At 41.5% G+C, this 13,397-nt stretch overlaps 1 protein-coding gene across 1 annotated transcript; it reads left to right on the forward strand.

Annotated features, from left to right (window-relative positions):
• Positions 1-9,789: 9,789 nt before the first annotated feature.
• LOC130021565 (olfactory receptor 2T27-like) lies at positions 9,790-10,707 on the forward strand. Its single transcript, XM_056112321.1, has one exon. The coding sequence runs from the start codon at positions 9,790-9,792 to the stop codon at positions 10,705-10,707; it is 918 nt and encodes a 305-aa protein (XP_055968296.1).
• The last annotated feature ends 2,690 nt before the right edge of the window (positions 10,708-13,397 follow it).

Consider the following 13,397-nt stretch of genomic DNA (forward strand, 5'->3'; position numbering starts at 1 on the left):
CATAACTTAGAGGCCAGCCGGGTATCCTAGAGGAAAGGGCAGTTCAGATAGAGAAGGGAGCACCAAATAAAGGATGTTTGGAGGATCCTCCCAGGAGGGGAGATGCATGTCGAAAGTAGACTATGGACTGAACATGTTTGCCACTCAATGCCTCTTTTGCAGACCACAACACCCAAACGGAGAGAGAGAACACAGGGGATTGCCCTGCCACAGAGGCAGGGGGGGATGGGGGGATGGGGGTGGGAGGGATATTATCCATGGTGGTGAAAAACGGGCACTGGTGGAGGGATGGGTATCTGATCATTGTATAATTGAAACCCAAGCACAAAAAAATTGTAAATCTAAACTGTAAAAAAATAAATAAATAAAAATAAAATAAAAAAAAGAGAGAAAAAAAAACATGTCCTTGCATGTAGGACAACTCAGTTAGAAAAATGTAGTAAATGTATGGTATCTACTGTATGATAAAAATGCTACAAACACCATTTAGTTGCCATTAATAAGAAATTTACTTGTTTTAAAAAAAATCCAAATGATGGCATTGTCCAGAAAAATTTAACAGTTTCATTTATAATTGTTATAAAGTTGAGCTGTTAAACTTGTTCACGGAAACATTTTGACTTTCATTAATGCTTTATGTTCCCGTATTTATATTAAAAATTCACACACAAATGAAAAATGCCAATACCTGATTTTTCCCCTATTTTTCCACTTTCAATCATATATTTAGGTACCTTTGACCCCATGGGGGGGGGGGGAAATCAAATGTTCAGAACTACCAGTAACAGGAAGAGGAAAAAAATTTTTTTCTTTTTAGAGTGAAATGTTTCCCATCATAGTGGATTTTTTTCTTTTTGCTTTTTGGGTCACATCTGGCTATACACAGGTGTTACTCCTGGCTCTGCACTCAAGAGTTACTCCTGGCGGTGCTCAGGGGACCATATGGGATGTTGGGAATCGAACTGGGCTCAGCCGCGTGCAAGGCAAATGCCCTACCCTCTGTGCTATCGCTCCAGCCCCTCATACTAGATTCTTAAGCATGTTCTCCACGTATGCGGCATGCTAGCTGGATGTCTTTTGGCCTAATTGTTGCACGTTTGGCATGAATAGCACACAGATTGGTATCTTCAGAAAGGCCAACCAGACAGGCCGCACTTACCTCCTGCAAGGCAACCAATAGCTGCGCTCTGAAAGTGCAGATCTGTTTTGAAGTCCTGAGCAATTTCTCCACCAGTCGCTGGAAGGGAAGTTTGCAAATCAGAAGTTCAGGGGACTTCTGATAACGCCTGGTTTCACGGATGCCACAGTGCCAGGCCTGTAACGGTGAGGATTCTGCACCCTCCGGTAGAGGGCGCATGATGCAAGAGGCTTTCGTGGCCAGCTGCTTCCTTGGTGCTTGACCACCGGTCTGCTTGAGGGCAGCTGGCTTTGGACGAGCCCTGGGGGAGACCTTATCCCCCAGCCATGGCATAGGAGACCATCCCCCTGAGCCTTCGCCTGGGCTAGGCGAGTGAGAGGCGGTGTTGGCTGCGGACACAGTTCAACACTGGTTATTTTAAGGGTTGGGGTATTTTTTTGATATGTGCCATTCTCACTGCCATGTATCAAAAGTAATGAAGTAATACCTCATTTTTGTTTTGATTTGTGTGGGAAATCATGATAGTCTCTAAATATTTTTTATTAAGAATTTGAATGTGTTCTAAAACTACAATTATGATTGTAATTGTGATTGTTCTGGTGGCAAAGGAAATCAGTGGAATATGGCACTCAAGGTATTTAGATTTCTTTTAAGTACTTCAAGACAATCTGATTTTAGTTTCTTTTCCAGTCACTTCTAAAATGTTATATGTCTGAGTGAGATAGAAAATCCAATTTGTTCTTATGGGGCATGGTAACAATAATATTTATGCTTTTGGTTCAGAAATTTTTGCTCTAGGACAAAATAGAGTTTTTCAGTACAGTTGAGTTTTAAAGTTCTCTGGTGCTTTGGCTGCTTTGAGTGTTATATTTAGAAGACTAAATTTGGTGTTATATTCTTGAAATTTATCGCTGTTGGAAAAAGGACTAGACCACAAATAGTGCTTTTTTCATAATCTGTTCTGTAAGAGTAACTTCCTTCCAGGCCATGTATTTGCCTTTGATGCATTAATTTTTATTGATCTCACTGATTTTTACACAATTACTAGTGATAATTTAAATAACTCTTCTTTTACCTAAGTAAGTATGGAATATTATTCTTTCATTTCCACTGACAATTATCTTACAATCTATTTTAAATAAGTTATATTTGTATTTCAACCTCACATCTGTATTTTTGAGGCCCTTTGTTATTCATCACTTTAGGTAAAAATGGTGTATAACATTCAAAAAATGTCTGAGATAGGAAATTCAATTTGTTCTGCCTTTTGGGGCATAATAATAATCACATTGTCCTTTTGATTCAGGAATTCTCGCCCTAGGAAAAAAAAGATTTTTTTTGTACATTTCGGTAATTATTAAAGTACTCTGATTTTTTTCATTTTTTTATAATTTTATTTATTGGATCACCATGAGAGCAGTTACAAAGATTTCGGGTCTAAGTCTTGGTCATACAATGAAACACCTGCACCTTCACCCATTCTCCACCCCCAACAAACCCAGTATACTCCCATCCCACACCCTCCCCCTACCTGTGGGGCAGATGATTTCCACATTACTCTCTATCTACTTTGGTCACATCAATATTTTGACACCAGACCCACCATTATTATTTGAGATTTTACCCCAGCATTCAGATCTGCTGAAAAGGCAACAGTAGACAATTTGTTGTCTATGGTTGGTTATGAATAACATATGATGTCGCGTGGCTGCAGTATTGGCTGCAGTAGTGGCTGCACAATTTTGAAATTCTGAAATTTTAACACTTAAATCTGGAGGGATTTCTGCCAAAACCTGCTGGATTCCACCGAGCTGCCAGGGGGAAGCAGGCAAAGGGACGACACCCTTTCCCCCCTGGGGTGGCCCGGCGTCAGTAACCTACTGTGGAGTCCGGATGCATTTCTCCAAAAACCACTAGGTTTCAAGATTTGTTTCTGAGTCTCTGGGATCATGGCCGTTAAGCAGCTTGATCAGGAGCCAGAGAGGCCGTTAGTGGGTGATAACTTGGGGTCTTGTTGGGGTGGGGAGGAGAGGACCGGCTCCACCCCCACCCCATGAGGCCCAACAAGTTTCATCACTGCGGGCCCAAGCCTGACTGTCCAATGGCCTCTGGAGGATGGTGGCCATCAAGCCACCAAGGGGGAGCAGGTGGAAGGATAGCACCCTTTCCCCCCTGGGGTGGCCCGGCGACAGTAACCTACTGCGGGTTCCTGATGCATTTCTGCCAAAAGCCGCTGGGTTTCGAGACTTGTTTCTGAGTCTCTGGGATCATGGCCATTAAGCAGCTTCATCAGGAGCCAGAGAGGCCATTCGTGGGTGATGACTTGGGGTCTTGTTGGGGTGGGGAGGAGAGGACCGGCTCTACCCCCATCCCGTGAGGCCTTGCGTCTCGTCACTGAGGGTCCTAACCTGACTGTCTAGTAGCCTCTGGAGGATGGTGGCCGCCGGGCCGCCAGGGGAACAGGCCAAGGCACGAAACCTATTCCCACCTGGGTTGGCCCAGCGCCAGTAACCTACTGCAGGGACCAGACGCATTTCTGCCAAAAGCCACTGGGTTTCGAGATTTGTTTCTGAGTCTCTGGGACCATGGCCATTAAACTGTTCAATCAGGAACCAGAGCGGCCATGCCTCCAATTATATAGCTGAGCCGGAGGTGGTTTGTGGGTGTGTTTCCCACATACCTAACTTTTGGCTGTTTACTTTCTTGGTAAACTTTGCCGCAAGTTTTTTTGGGGGTCCAAAGGCACAGCAGCAATTTTGGAGTATCTGGAAGTCTGAAAGCACCATCACGCTGCTGATGCACTCACTTCACAGGTACAGGTTGACCTGCTGGCGGCACCATACCCCTGAAGTACTCTGATTTTTAAGGTCTCATTCCCCTGACTCTGAAAGAGCCTCCAATAAGGCACCATTGGGAAGGACAAGTAAGGAGAGGCTGCTAAAATCTCAGGGCTGGGGCAAATGGAGACGTTACTGGCACCCACTCAAGCAAATTATGAACAATGAGATGACAATGATACAGTGATACTCTGATTCTTTGGCTACTTTCAATGGCATATGTAAAGGACTAAGTGTTTATTGCTAACCGGGGGTTTATTGCTATTGTGACATCATTGAGTAGGTTATACAAATGATGATGGCAGAGCCGGCACCATACCTAGACTATAACGTGAACCCAGTGGGGATTTCTGTCCTTGATGTGGTTCATTGTTGACTTAACATGCCAAACCAGGGTCTCCTTGGAACATGCTCTTATCATAGGTGCTTTGCAGGCTGACATTGCTCTCTCAGCAACATTTATTTTTCCAGTTATAAGTGATTTTGTCTTTAGAAATTAGTTGCTTATTTGTATTCTGAACTCTGAATATTGGTGCAGTTGAAGGCTTTTTTTTTCGGGAGCTAGTCTTGGAGACTCACCTTGAGCTCCCTGCCACTCTCAGAGACCCTGTACCGATGGTCTCAATAACCAGCACACATGAGTGTATCTTCTAGACTCCCACCAGAATCTAGGTTGAAAACTATCCTGTCTCCTCAGTGAATTATTCCTTTTATTCTCTTTTTGACTTGCAAAGTGCTAGTCATGTGCTTTCACACTCTGGGTTTCTGGGAGTCACTGCTTCCTTCTTCTCTCTTCTGTCAGGAAGGTCAGACTCAGCTTTGGTGCTGCTCTGACAACAGTTTACCTAGTGTCAGCAAATACTCTTGTTAGATGAATGTATTAGCTTTTATGCTTCTTCAGTGGAGATACTTAATAAAAAGTCTTACCTTCCATTTAAAAATCCAGACAAGACTTGAGTTACCTTTGAAGAACATTCTAAAGTGTTACTTTATATATGCTATATTAAAGCTCAATAATAAAAAATTGCAAAATTTAGCAAAACCAACTTTGATCCCAAAATTACTTCCATTTTTTCATATATTTACTTTATATATTTCTTGCAGGGCCGTAGAGCAAACCCAGGGTCTCACACATGCAAGGTAAGTGTTCCGTCACTGAGTTTAATTCCAGACCAGTTATACATTTGTACACATTGAGAAATGATCATCACCTTAATGATTTACCACCTTTTCTTAAAATCTTTCAAATTTATAATACCACAGTACTGATAGACCAAACATGATTGCCACTCAATGCCCCTTTTGCTTCCATTTTTTTTAATTAAAAAAGCACTGCTGATAATCTTTTCTTTTCCTCTATATTTTGGTAGCTTTTGCACAGTGAGTTCATGTGTGAAAGGAATGATGGGCTGCTTGCTACTCATATGGTTGGCTTAATGGATTTGGGTGTGTCAAATTGCTCCCACTTTCAGATGTTTTGTTTTTTTTTTGGGCTATACCTGGCTGTGTTGAGTGCTAACACCTGGCTCTACACCTGGGTACCCTATGGAGTGCCAGGCATCAAACTCAGGTCAGCAAGGAGAATACCTTATCTACTGTACTATCTCTTTGGTCCCATGAATTCTTAATTTGTTTGTCTTTAAACACTGCTTTGAAATATTTTTGAGTAGAGTAAGCACATGTAAAACATGTGGGTGTGGTCATGTCATAGAAGTAACAATGCTCAAAGCCCTTTATTCATAGAGAGGGGCTGTAAATTCAGGGTGCCTATGAAATATTTAGAACTCTGACATGTAGAAAGTCACACATTCTACAAATACTCTCTAGGAAAATTTCTTTTGTTTCTCTCTAAAATTAAGTCTACATCAAACTAATCCGATCTTGTGACCTAGTCCCTACTAACTTCACTGTGTGCCTATTATGTCCCCAGTAACGCACATTTCAGATGTCACATTCCCAGTCAAGCTCAGTTCCTGAAGAATTTCCTGTATCTGGGACTTAGATTGCTTGATGATGGAGCCCATGGCTATGCATGTATGAGGTCCTGTATTCAATCCCTGGTATCAGATGGCCTGTCACATTGCTGGGTATGCCTCTCTCTAGCCCATCTGCCCCATTGGGGTGGCCTCTATAAAAATGCCAAAAGGAGACTGTTATGATCTCTATCTGCTTCTCCTCCATTAAGAGAAAAATGAAGGATTGAAATCTTGGAATACGTGGGAATCTAATGAAATAGGTGTAAGGCATTAGCAGTGTGCTGAACATTGACCGTGTTAGTTGTGTGTTCCTAGTGGAAAGAGATCCAGGAACTTGATGTACCTGTGAGTTACATATGTAGATCATTAAAATATATAATCATCAAACAGTTTTAATTTGCGTATTGGCATTGTCAGGAGATAAAAGAAAATTATTGTTGGTCAATTCATACTCCTAATTATGATTATTTATAATGATAAATATATGATTATAAATAATGATTATAAATATATGATCATATATTATATATGATCATATATTATGATCATATATGATCATATATTATATAATCATATAAACATATGATTATAAATATATGATCGGGGCTGGAGCAATAGCACAGCGGTAGGGCGTTCGCCTTACACGCGGCCAACATGGCCGACCCGAGTTCAATTCCTCCGCCCCTCTTGGAGAGCCCGGCAAGCTACCGAGAGTATTCGATATGCCAAACACAGTAACAACAAAGTCTCCAATGGAGACGTTACTGGGCCCGCTCAAGCAAATCGATGATCAACGGGAGGGCCTTTACCTTTTCCTTACCTTTATTGTTGGTCTATTCATACTCCTAATTATGATTATTTATAATTTATAACCATGTGGTGAAAAGTATTTCCTGTGCATCTGCACTGTCTCAACAAATCTGCAGAAATCAATACACTTTATTCTCATGAAACCTTATTCATGTTTTTTCCCATTTTATTATATATATGAAGAACCAAAGGAAAGAAAATTTAAGTAACATCCAAAATCACTGAAAATGGTGAATTCAGAAGGAAATAAACCCGTTCTGGGCCTTAAAAGACAAACAGTCCTTATTTAAAACTATTAAAATTCTGAGGTGGGGTTTCACCACAGGTGGGAAGTCTGGTGCTGAAGTGACTAATTTTGTTGTTCACTTGTTCTTAAGGGGAGAGACTTGTTAATTGAGACATTAGTTGGACAGTGGAATAATTGTGCTCTTGTTTAACGAAGGGAACTGAGGGACAAACAAGGGACGTTTTCTCTGAGGACACTACAGGTGGAAATGTGATTTGTCCCAGATCTCTGTGGCAGAGAGATTTTGTAGCTATTTATCCTCCTTAGTTCAGGCACACTAAAGCCTTCACATCAAGGGGAGAGGAACCAGTCTGGCTACTTCTATGTGCAATGCTTCCATTCGAAAAGGGATTCCTAGTGATTTCTCAAGAAAACAAATGATAAAAGGTAACAATTGATACTAGTATTTCTAAAAAACTGAACTTTTTTGCTACCAAAAAATTAAGTGAATATTAGGCTCAAGGGGCTGGAGTGATAGCACAGTGGTAGGGCATTTGCCTTGCATGTGGCTGGCCTGGCCCAGCCGGGTTCAATTCCTCTGCCCCTCTCGGAGAGCCTGGCAAGCTACCGAGAGTATCTCGCCCGCATGGCAAAGCCTGGCAAGCTACCTGTGATGTATTCACTATGCCAAACACAGTAGCAACAAGTCTCACAATGGAGACGTTCCTGGGCCCACTCGAGTAAATTAATGAGCAACGGGAGGACAGTGACAGTGACAGTGACAGTTAGGCTCAAGAATGCCCAACACATTGTTCTCCTTAGGGGATGTCATTGCCTAATTTAGCAGCCTCCAGCCTGGCTTCTGCAATGTAGTTGAGTCAAGTCACAAAACAAGTCACTAATCTCTTTAATTTGGTATAAATTAGAAGCTGAATTGAGCACTGTGCTTACATTCCAGGTTGATGTATTTACCTCATAATGTATTTACCTCTTTCTTACATCTTGAAAGAGCACGAACCTTTTCTCAGTTTCAGAGTGAGAAAGAAAACTTTCTTAATAAAATGATTTTAGTATATGTGCTGCTGAAGCGAGCTGGATGTGCTGATTTTAGTATATATAAATGATATAAGTGATTTTAGTATATGTGCTGCCGATGGGCTGGAGCGATAGCACAGCGGTAGGGCGTTTGCCTTGCATGCAGCCAACATGGCCGACCTGAGTTCGATTCCTCTGCCCCTCTCGGAGAGCCTGGCAAGCTACCAAGAGTATCTCGTATGCATGGCAGAGCCCGGCAAGCTCCCTGTGACGTATTCGATATTCCAAACACAGTAACAACAAAGTCTCCAATGGAGACGTTACTGGGCCCGCTCAAGCAAATCGATGATCAACGGGAGGTCCTTTACCTTTACCTTTACCTAATAAAATTATAGAATGTTCAATTATGAATACCACTTAGCATAGACAGTGCAGTTCACCTCTTCTTATTTCAGGACTCAAATTAGGAAATGCTTAAAAATCATAAAAGGCAAGAATTTGACTTCAAAATAGCTCTTTTAGCAGTTGAAGATATCCACACCAAAAACAGTCTGTTAGGAGAACTGCATGCTTCCCCCTTTGTTTTTAAGTGTAAACAAATGCGTGTTTGATAGTTGACAGCACAGCTATGTGCACTAACTCTGGGCGAGCCCTTCTGATTCCTAGGTAATACTCGCTATTTCAGCCAAGCACATGCTTTATTGGTGAAGTCACCTTCTGATAGTGCCTGTAATGCATGATTTAGTCCCTACCCAGATAGCAGCCTGTTTGACCCTGGGTTTATTCTCCACTTTCTAGACTGTCTTAGACTTGGTATTTTCAAATTATGGAAAGAAAGTAGAGGCAGTCTTAGACATTCATGTTCTCTGAACAGGATGCTTGAACAAGTTTCTCTTTTAAAGACATTAGGGAGTGTGCTGTGAGACAAGATTGGGGAGTCTGTGCTGGAGAGATAGGACAGCAGGTGAGGTGCCTGCCTTGCACACGCCAGACCTGAGTATGATCCCTGACATCCCATTTAATTCCTCGAGCACTACCAAGAGTGATTCTGGAACCACAGAGCCAGAAGTATGCCCTGAGAACCACTAGGTGTGGCCTACAAAAACAACAAAAGTGGAATTTGGAAGTATTTAGATCTAATTATGGTTCTAGCACGATCCAATCTATGGGTCCTTATTCTGTCTCTGCGTAAGTTGATTTTTTTAACATTCAAACTTTTGAAAACAAGAAAAATGATCTTTTGAAGAACACTTACAATGTTCAAATAATATATATATATATAAAATACCAAAGAAATTTCATGTAATCGTATAGAAGATCACTCATTTACTTAAGAATGTAGTCTGTAACTTGTCAGTAACACTTGCAAACCAGAACAATGCAAAACGTGACATTGATTTTAAGTGTATGTGTTGGGTGTTATCATAGGTTGATCTATATGTATATATAAGGTTTTGTGCATTCAATCAAGTTAGACTCATATCAATGTTTAAATGCTTTTCCTAAAAATATTAAAGGTGCCCAAGCTCGAGATTTGTGGAAGAGTTTTAAGAAAGTTTTCAATGAGATTATGATAGTGATACCACTTTGTGGTAGAGCAAAATACAGTTATGTATGCTGAAAAAACACCTCATAAAACTAGTTGATACTGGTAGATTGAAGAGAAAATGGAGTAGACAAACTGTCAAATGAGGGCAGCATCAAAATGCCTAGTGGTGGTAAATCAGGTCCATCTGCTCTGTCCAGGGTGCTGAACAGAAGGCCAGAATGGAAAGGGAGAGCAATGGAACAGATTTTGTGCTGCTGGGTCTGTTCCACCACCTTCAGGCCCCCAAAGTTCTCTTCACTTTCATCTGCCTGGTGTTCCTTGTGACACTCATTGGTAACGTGATGATGATGGTTCTCATTTGGCTAGACTCTCGCCTTCATACACCAATGTATTTTCTTCTCAGTCAGCTCTCCTGCATGGACCTCTTGTACAGTTCCACCTTTGTCCCCAAGATAGCCCTTGACTTCCTAACCAGGAGAAACACCATTTCCTTCCTCAACTGTGGGATCCAACTCTTCCTGTTCATGACTCTCGTGGGGGCAGAGTGCCTTCTGCTGGCGGTCATGGCTTATGACCGCTATGTGGCCATCTGCCACCCCCTCCACTACTCTGTTCTCATGCGCCCCACAGTCTGTGCCCTCATGGTGTCAGGGACTTGGCTGGGGGCACTGCTCAATGCCCTGATCCATGTGATATACGTTCTCACTCTCCCTTACTGTGCCTCCAGGGAAATTCATCATTTCTTTTGTGAGATTCCAGCTCTCCTGAAACTGGTTTGTGCTGACACCTCCCAGTATGAAAATGGTCTTTATGTTAGTGGGGTTGTCTTTCTCCTCGTGCCAATATCTGCCATCATGACCTCATATGGACGGATCCTCTCCACTGTTTTGGGGTTAGGATCCAACTTGGGAATGAGGAAGGCATTGGCAACTTGTTCTTCCCATATGACTGTGGTGTTACTCTTCTATGGAACAGCCATTTTCAAGTACTTTCTCCCCAAAGCCTATCACACTGCTGAGCAGGACAAAGTGGTCTCTGTCTTCTACACCATCCTCACACCCATGCTCAACCCACTCATCTACAGTCTGCGAAACAAAGAGGTGGCTGGAGCCTTCAGGAAGGTGCTGGGAAGATGAGTGACCCGAGTAGAATAACACTTTGCGGGGGCTGGAGGAAAGAGAAGGATTCAGGCTGCATAAGGGCCCTCCTGTGCCTGTCAGGGGGATCATGCCTAGCTGCAGATACTTCCTGTGTGCCCCTCATGACCAGCCTTTCCTGTCCCCTCAGTGGATGGCTAGGGGAATAGGCTCCCATCTTGCTCCCATCTTAGGAGCATCACAACTGGATAAACTCACATGCTTCAAATCAGAACCTGCTAGTGAACAACACAGAGAAAACACAGCTGCCTATTCTAGTAAGAGGAAAAATATTAATGTTAGGTAACGTTTACTGTATATAAAATTTATATTAGTTATTTTTATTAGTTATTTTTAAATAGCAGTATTAAAACAGCCTTTCACAAGTAACTTTGTGTAATAACTTGGTCAAAACTTACATTTTCCAATTATTAAGATAACTTAATTTTGAACATATTCTACTGTGTCTCCAGACAACAGCATTTTTTCTTACTACATCATATTAAAGGTAATAGGCTTTTCCTCTCTTGCAAAACACAGTACCCAAAAGAAGAGAGAGAGAACAAGGGGGAATACCCTGCCACAGAGGCAGGATGGGACGGGGGGGATGGAGGGGGGGAATGCTGGGACCCGTGGTGATGGATGACGGGCACTGGTGGAGGGATGGGCACTTGATCATTGTATAACTGAAACCCAAGCACAAAATTTGTAAGCCTATAACTGTACCTCATGGTGTTTCACTAATAAAAAAAGAAAAAAAAAGAAAAAAAATTAATAGGCTTTTAACTGAGTTCAAGAGTGGGTGTGCGATGTGTTTTGAGGCTGCGAACTGCCTCTCCAGGTCTCCCCAGAAGAGGAACAAAGAGACAAGGGGCTCATGGATAGATGGTAAATATGGTCCGTTTAATGCAGAGCTGTTAGCATACTTATAGAACTTCTGAGGGGGTTCAAAGTATAGGGATGCATGTAGGTGTGATTGATCATTTATAGAGGTAAAGCATTTTAACAGAGGCGTCTTGAGGGGTTAACTCAAGGAGACATTCTCTCTCCCAGGGTTACATGGAGAGATTTGCCCGGGGGTGACAAGCATTATATTTCTTTTCTCTTTCATTGCTACTTAATACTTGCAGTTATTTGGATAAACACAGTAAGAGATATAGATTACAAAACTTAGTTCTCTGGACTCTAAGGCAAGCAGGGTTTTTACTGTAGATACCAGACTAAGTCTTCAGGTCAGTTTAGCTTTTCCTTTCCCATGGGGATCCTGTCTCTTATGTCATAATGGCTTGCATCAGGATTGTGCTGTTACGCTTTCTAAACTGTCTCATTTTGATGCTAGGGTAGCTTTGCCACTCACTCTGAACCCATTCAAGTCCCACAGTGAGGTCCCCACTTTTGGGGATGTTAGGAACTAAGGTAACTGAAGCCTGAGTCAAGTAATTATGATGGGTACCCAGGAGTATATATATATATATTTCAGAGTCAATGAACTCCAAAATATTCAAGCATTAGTGGTCTTCCTGTGTTTAAACAAAGAGCATTGCTCTGTAGTAAAATATGAAAAGATTATAAGGGAAATAGGAAAGCAAGTAATTCACTACAAATACAAAGTCAAGTCACAGAAGGTTTGACTTGTAAGTAACCAAGACTGACTTGGGGAATCTAATAGCTAACAGAAAGGAAGGTTCAAGATAAGCTCCAGGGATTAGCGGTGCTTGCCAGAGCACTGCAAGCTTCTGGGGGAGGAAAAGGGACAGTTCACTGATGAAACCTAAAATATTTAGAGTTTTTATCCAACATTAACTGATTGCTAGAATTAAAACACGATAGCTTTTGATATTACCTACTTGTTTACCTTGTCCAGTTATTACTTACCTTACCTTGTCTAGTTATTACTTACCTTATTAGCATATTACCTGTTATTACCTAATTACCTAGTTGCCCACTTCTTATATCTACACACTTCACATATTTAAAGAATATTACTCGATTTTCAGTACAACTTTTCTTGATAAACTTTCAGTAGTAAACTTGATTTTCTTATATGTATTTTTTATGAAATTTATTTACATTTCAATTGGCAGAGAAAAATGGACATTTTGGCAATAAACATTACTTTATTCAATCACAACAGTAAAACCTTTTGTTCTATTTATGCTTCTGTTTAGGCATTCTTGTTTGAGCTGTTTTTCCTAATGATAGAAATGTACTAGTCCAGGTTTTCATATTTGTTATGAAGTTTTCTGATTTCTTATTTTAGCAATAAGTAGAAAAACTACCAGTCCATCACTCTTCTAACCTCCCTCCTTCCACATGTTACACATGTGGTAGAATATGTGAGACTTTCATTCTGCAAGATTAGCTCAGTGACACATGAGTTCCTTGTGGTCCTGAGCTGGACAGCATTCTCAGAATGAAAGAGTCACTAAGATTCAGGGGAGCCCCTGCTTCCTGGGCTTGGGACCCTTGAATCATTGTAGTCTGTACATATTGACTCCCCTTTCACACACACACCCACCACTCAAACACACACACACACACACACACACACACGCACCCCTGCCTACTTGAGGCATTACCCTTGCATACGGCCACGAGCAAGTTCATGCTGATTTGAACTCTGATATTTTGTTGAAACCCTTCAGCATTGACCCTATTCTTTCAGTAGAAAGAAGGTTTCCTAGGGTATT

The sequence above is a fragment of the Sorex fumeus genome, unplaced genomic scaffold (genome assembly GCF_029834395.1).
Source record: "Sorex fumeus unplaced genomic scaffold, SorFum_2.1 ptg000017l, whole genome shotgun sequence".
NCBI classification, from domain to species: domain Eukaryota; kingdom Metazoa; phylum Chordata; class Mammalia; order Eulipotyphla; family Soricidae; genus Sorex; species Sorex fumeus.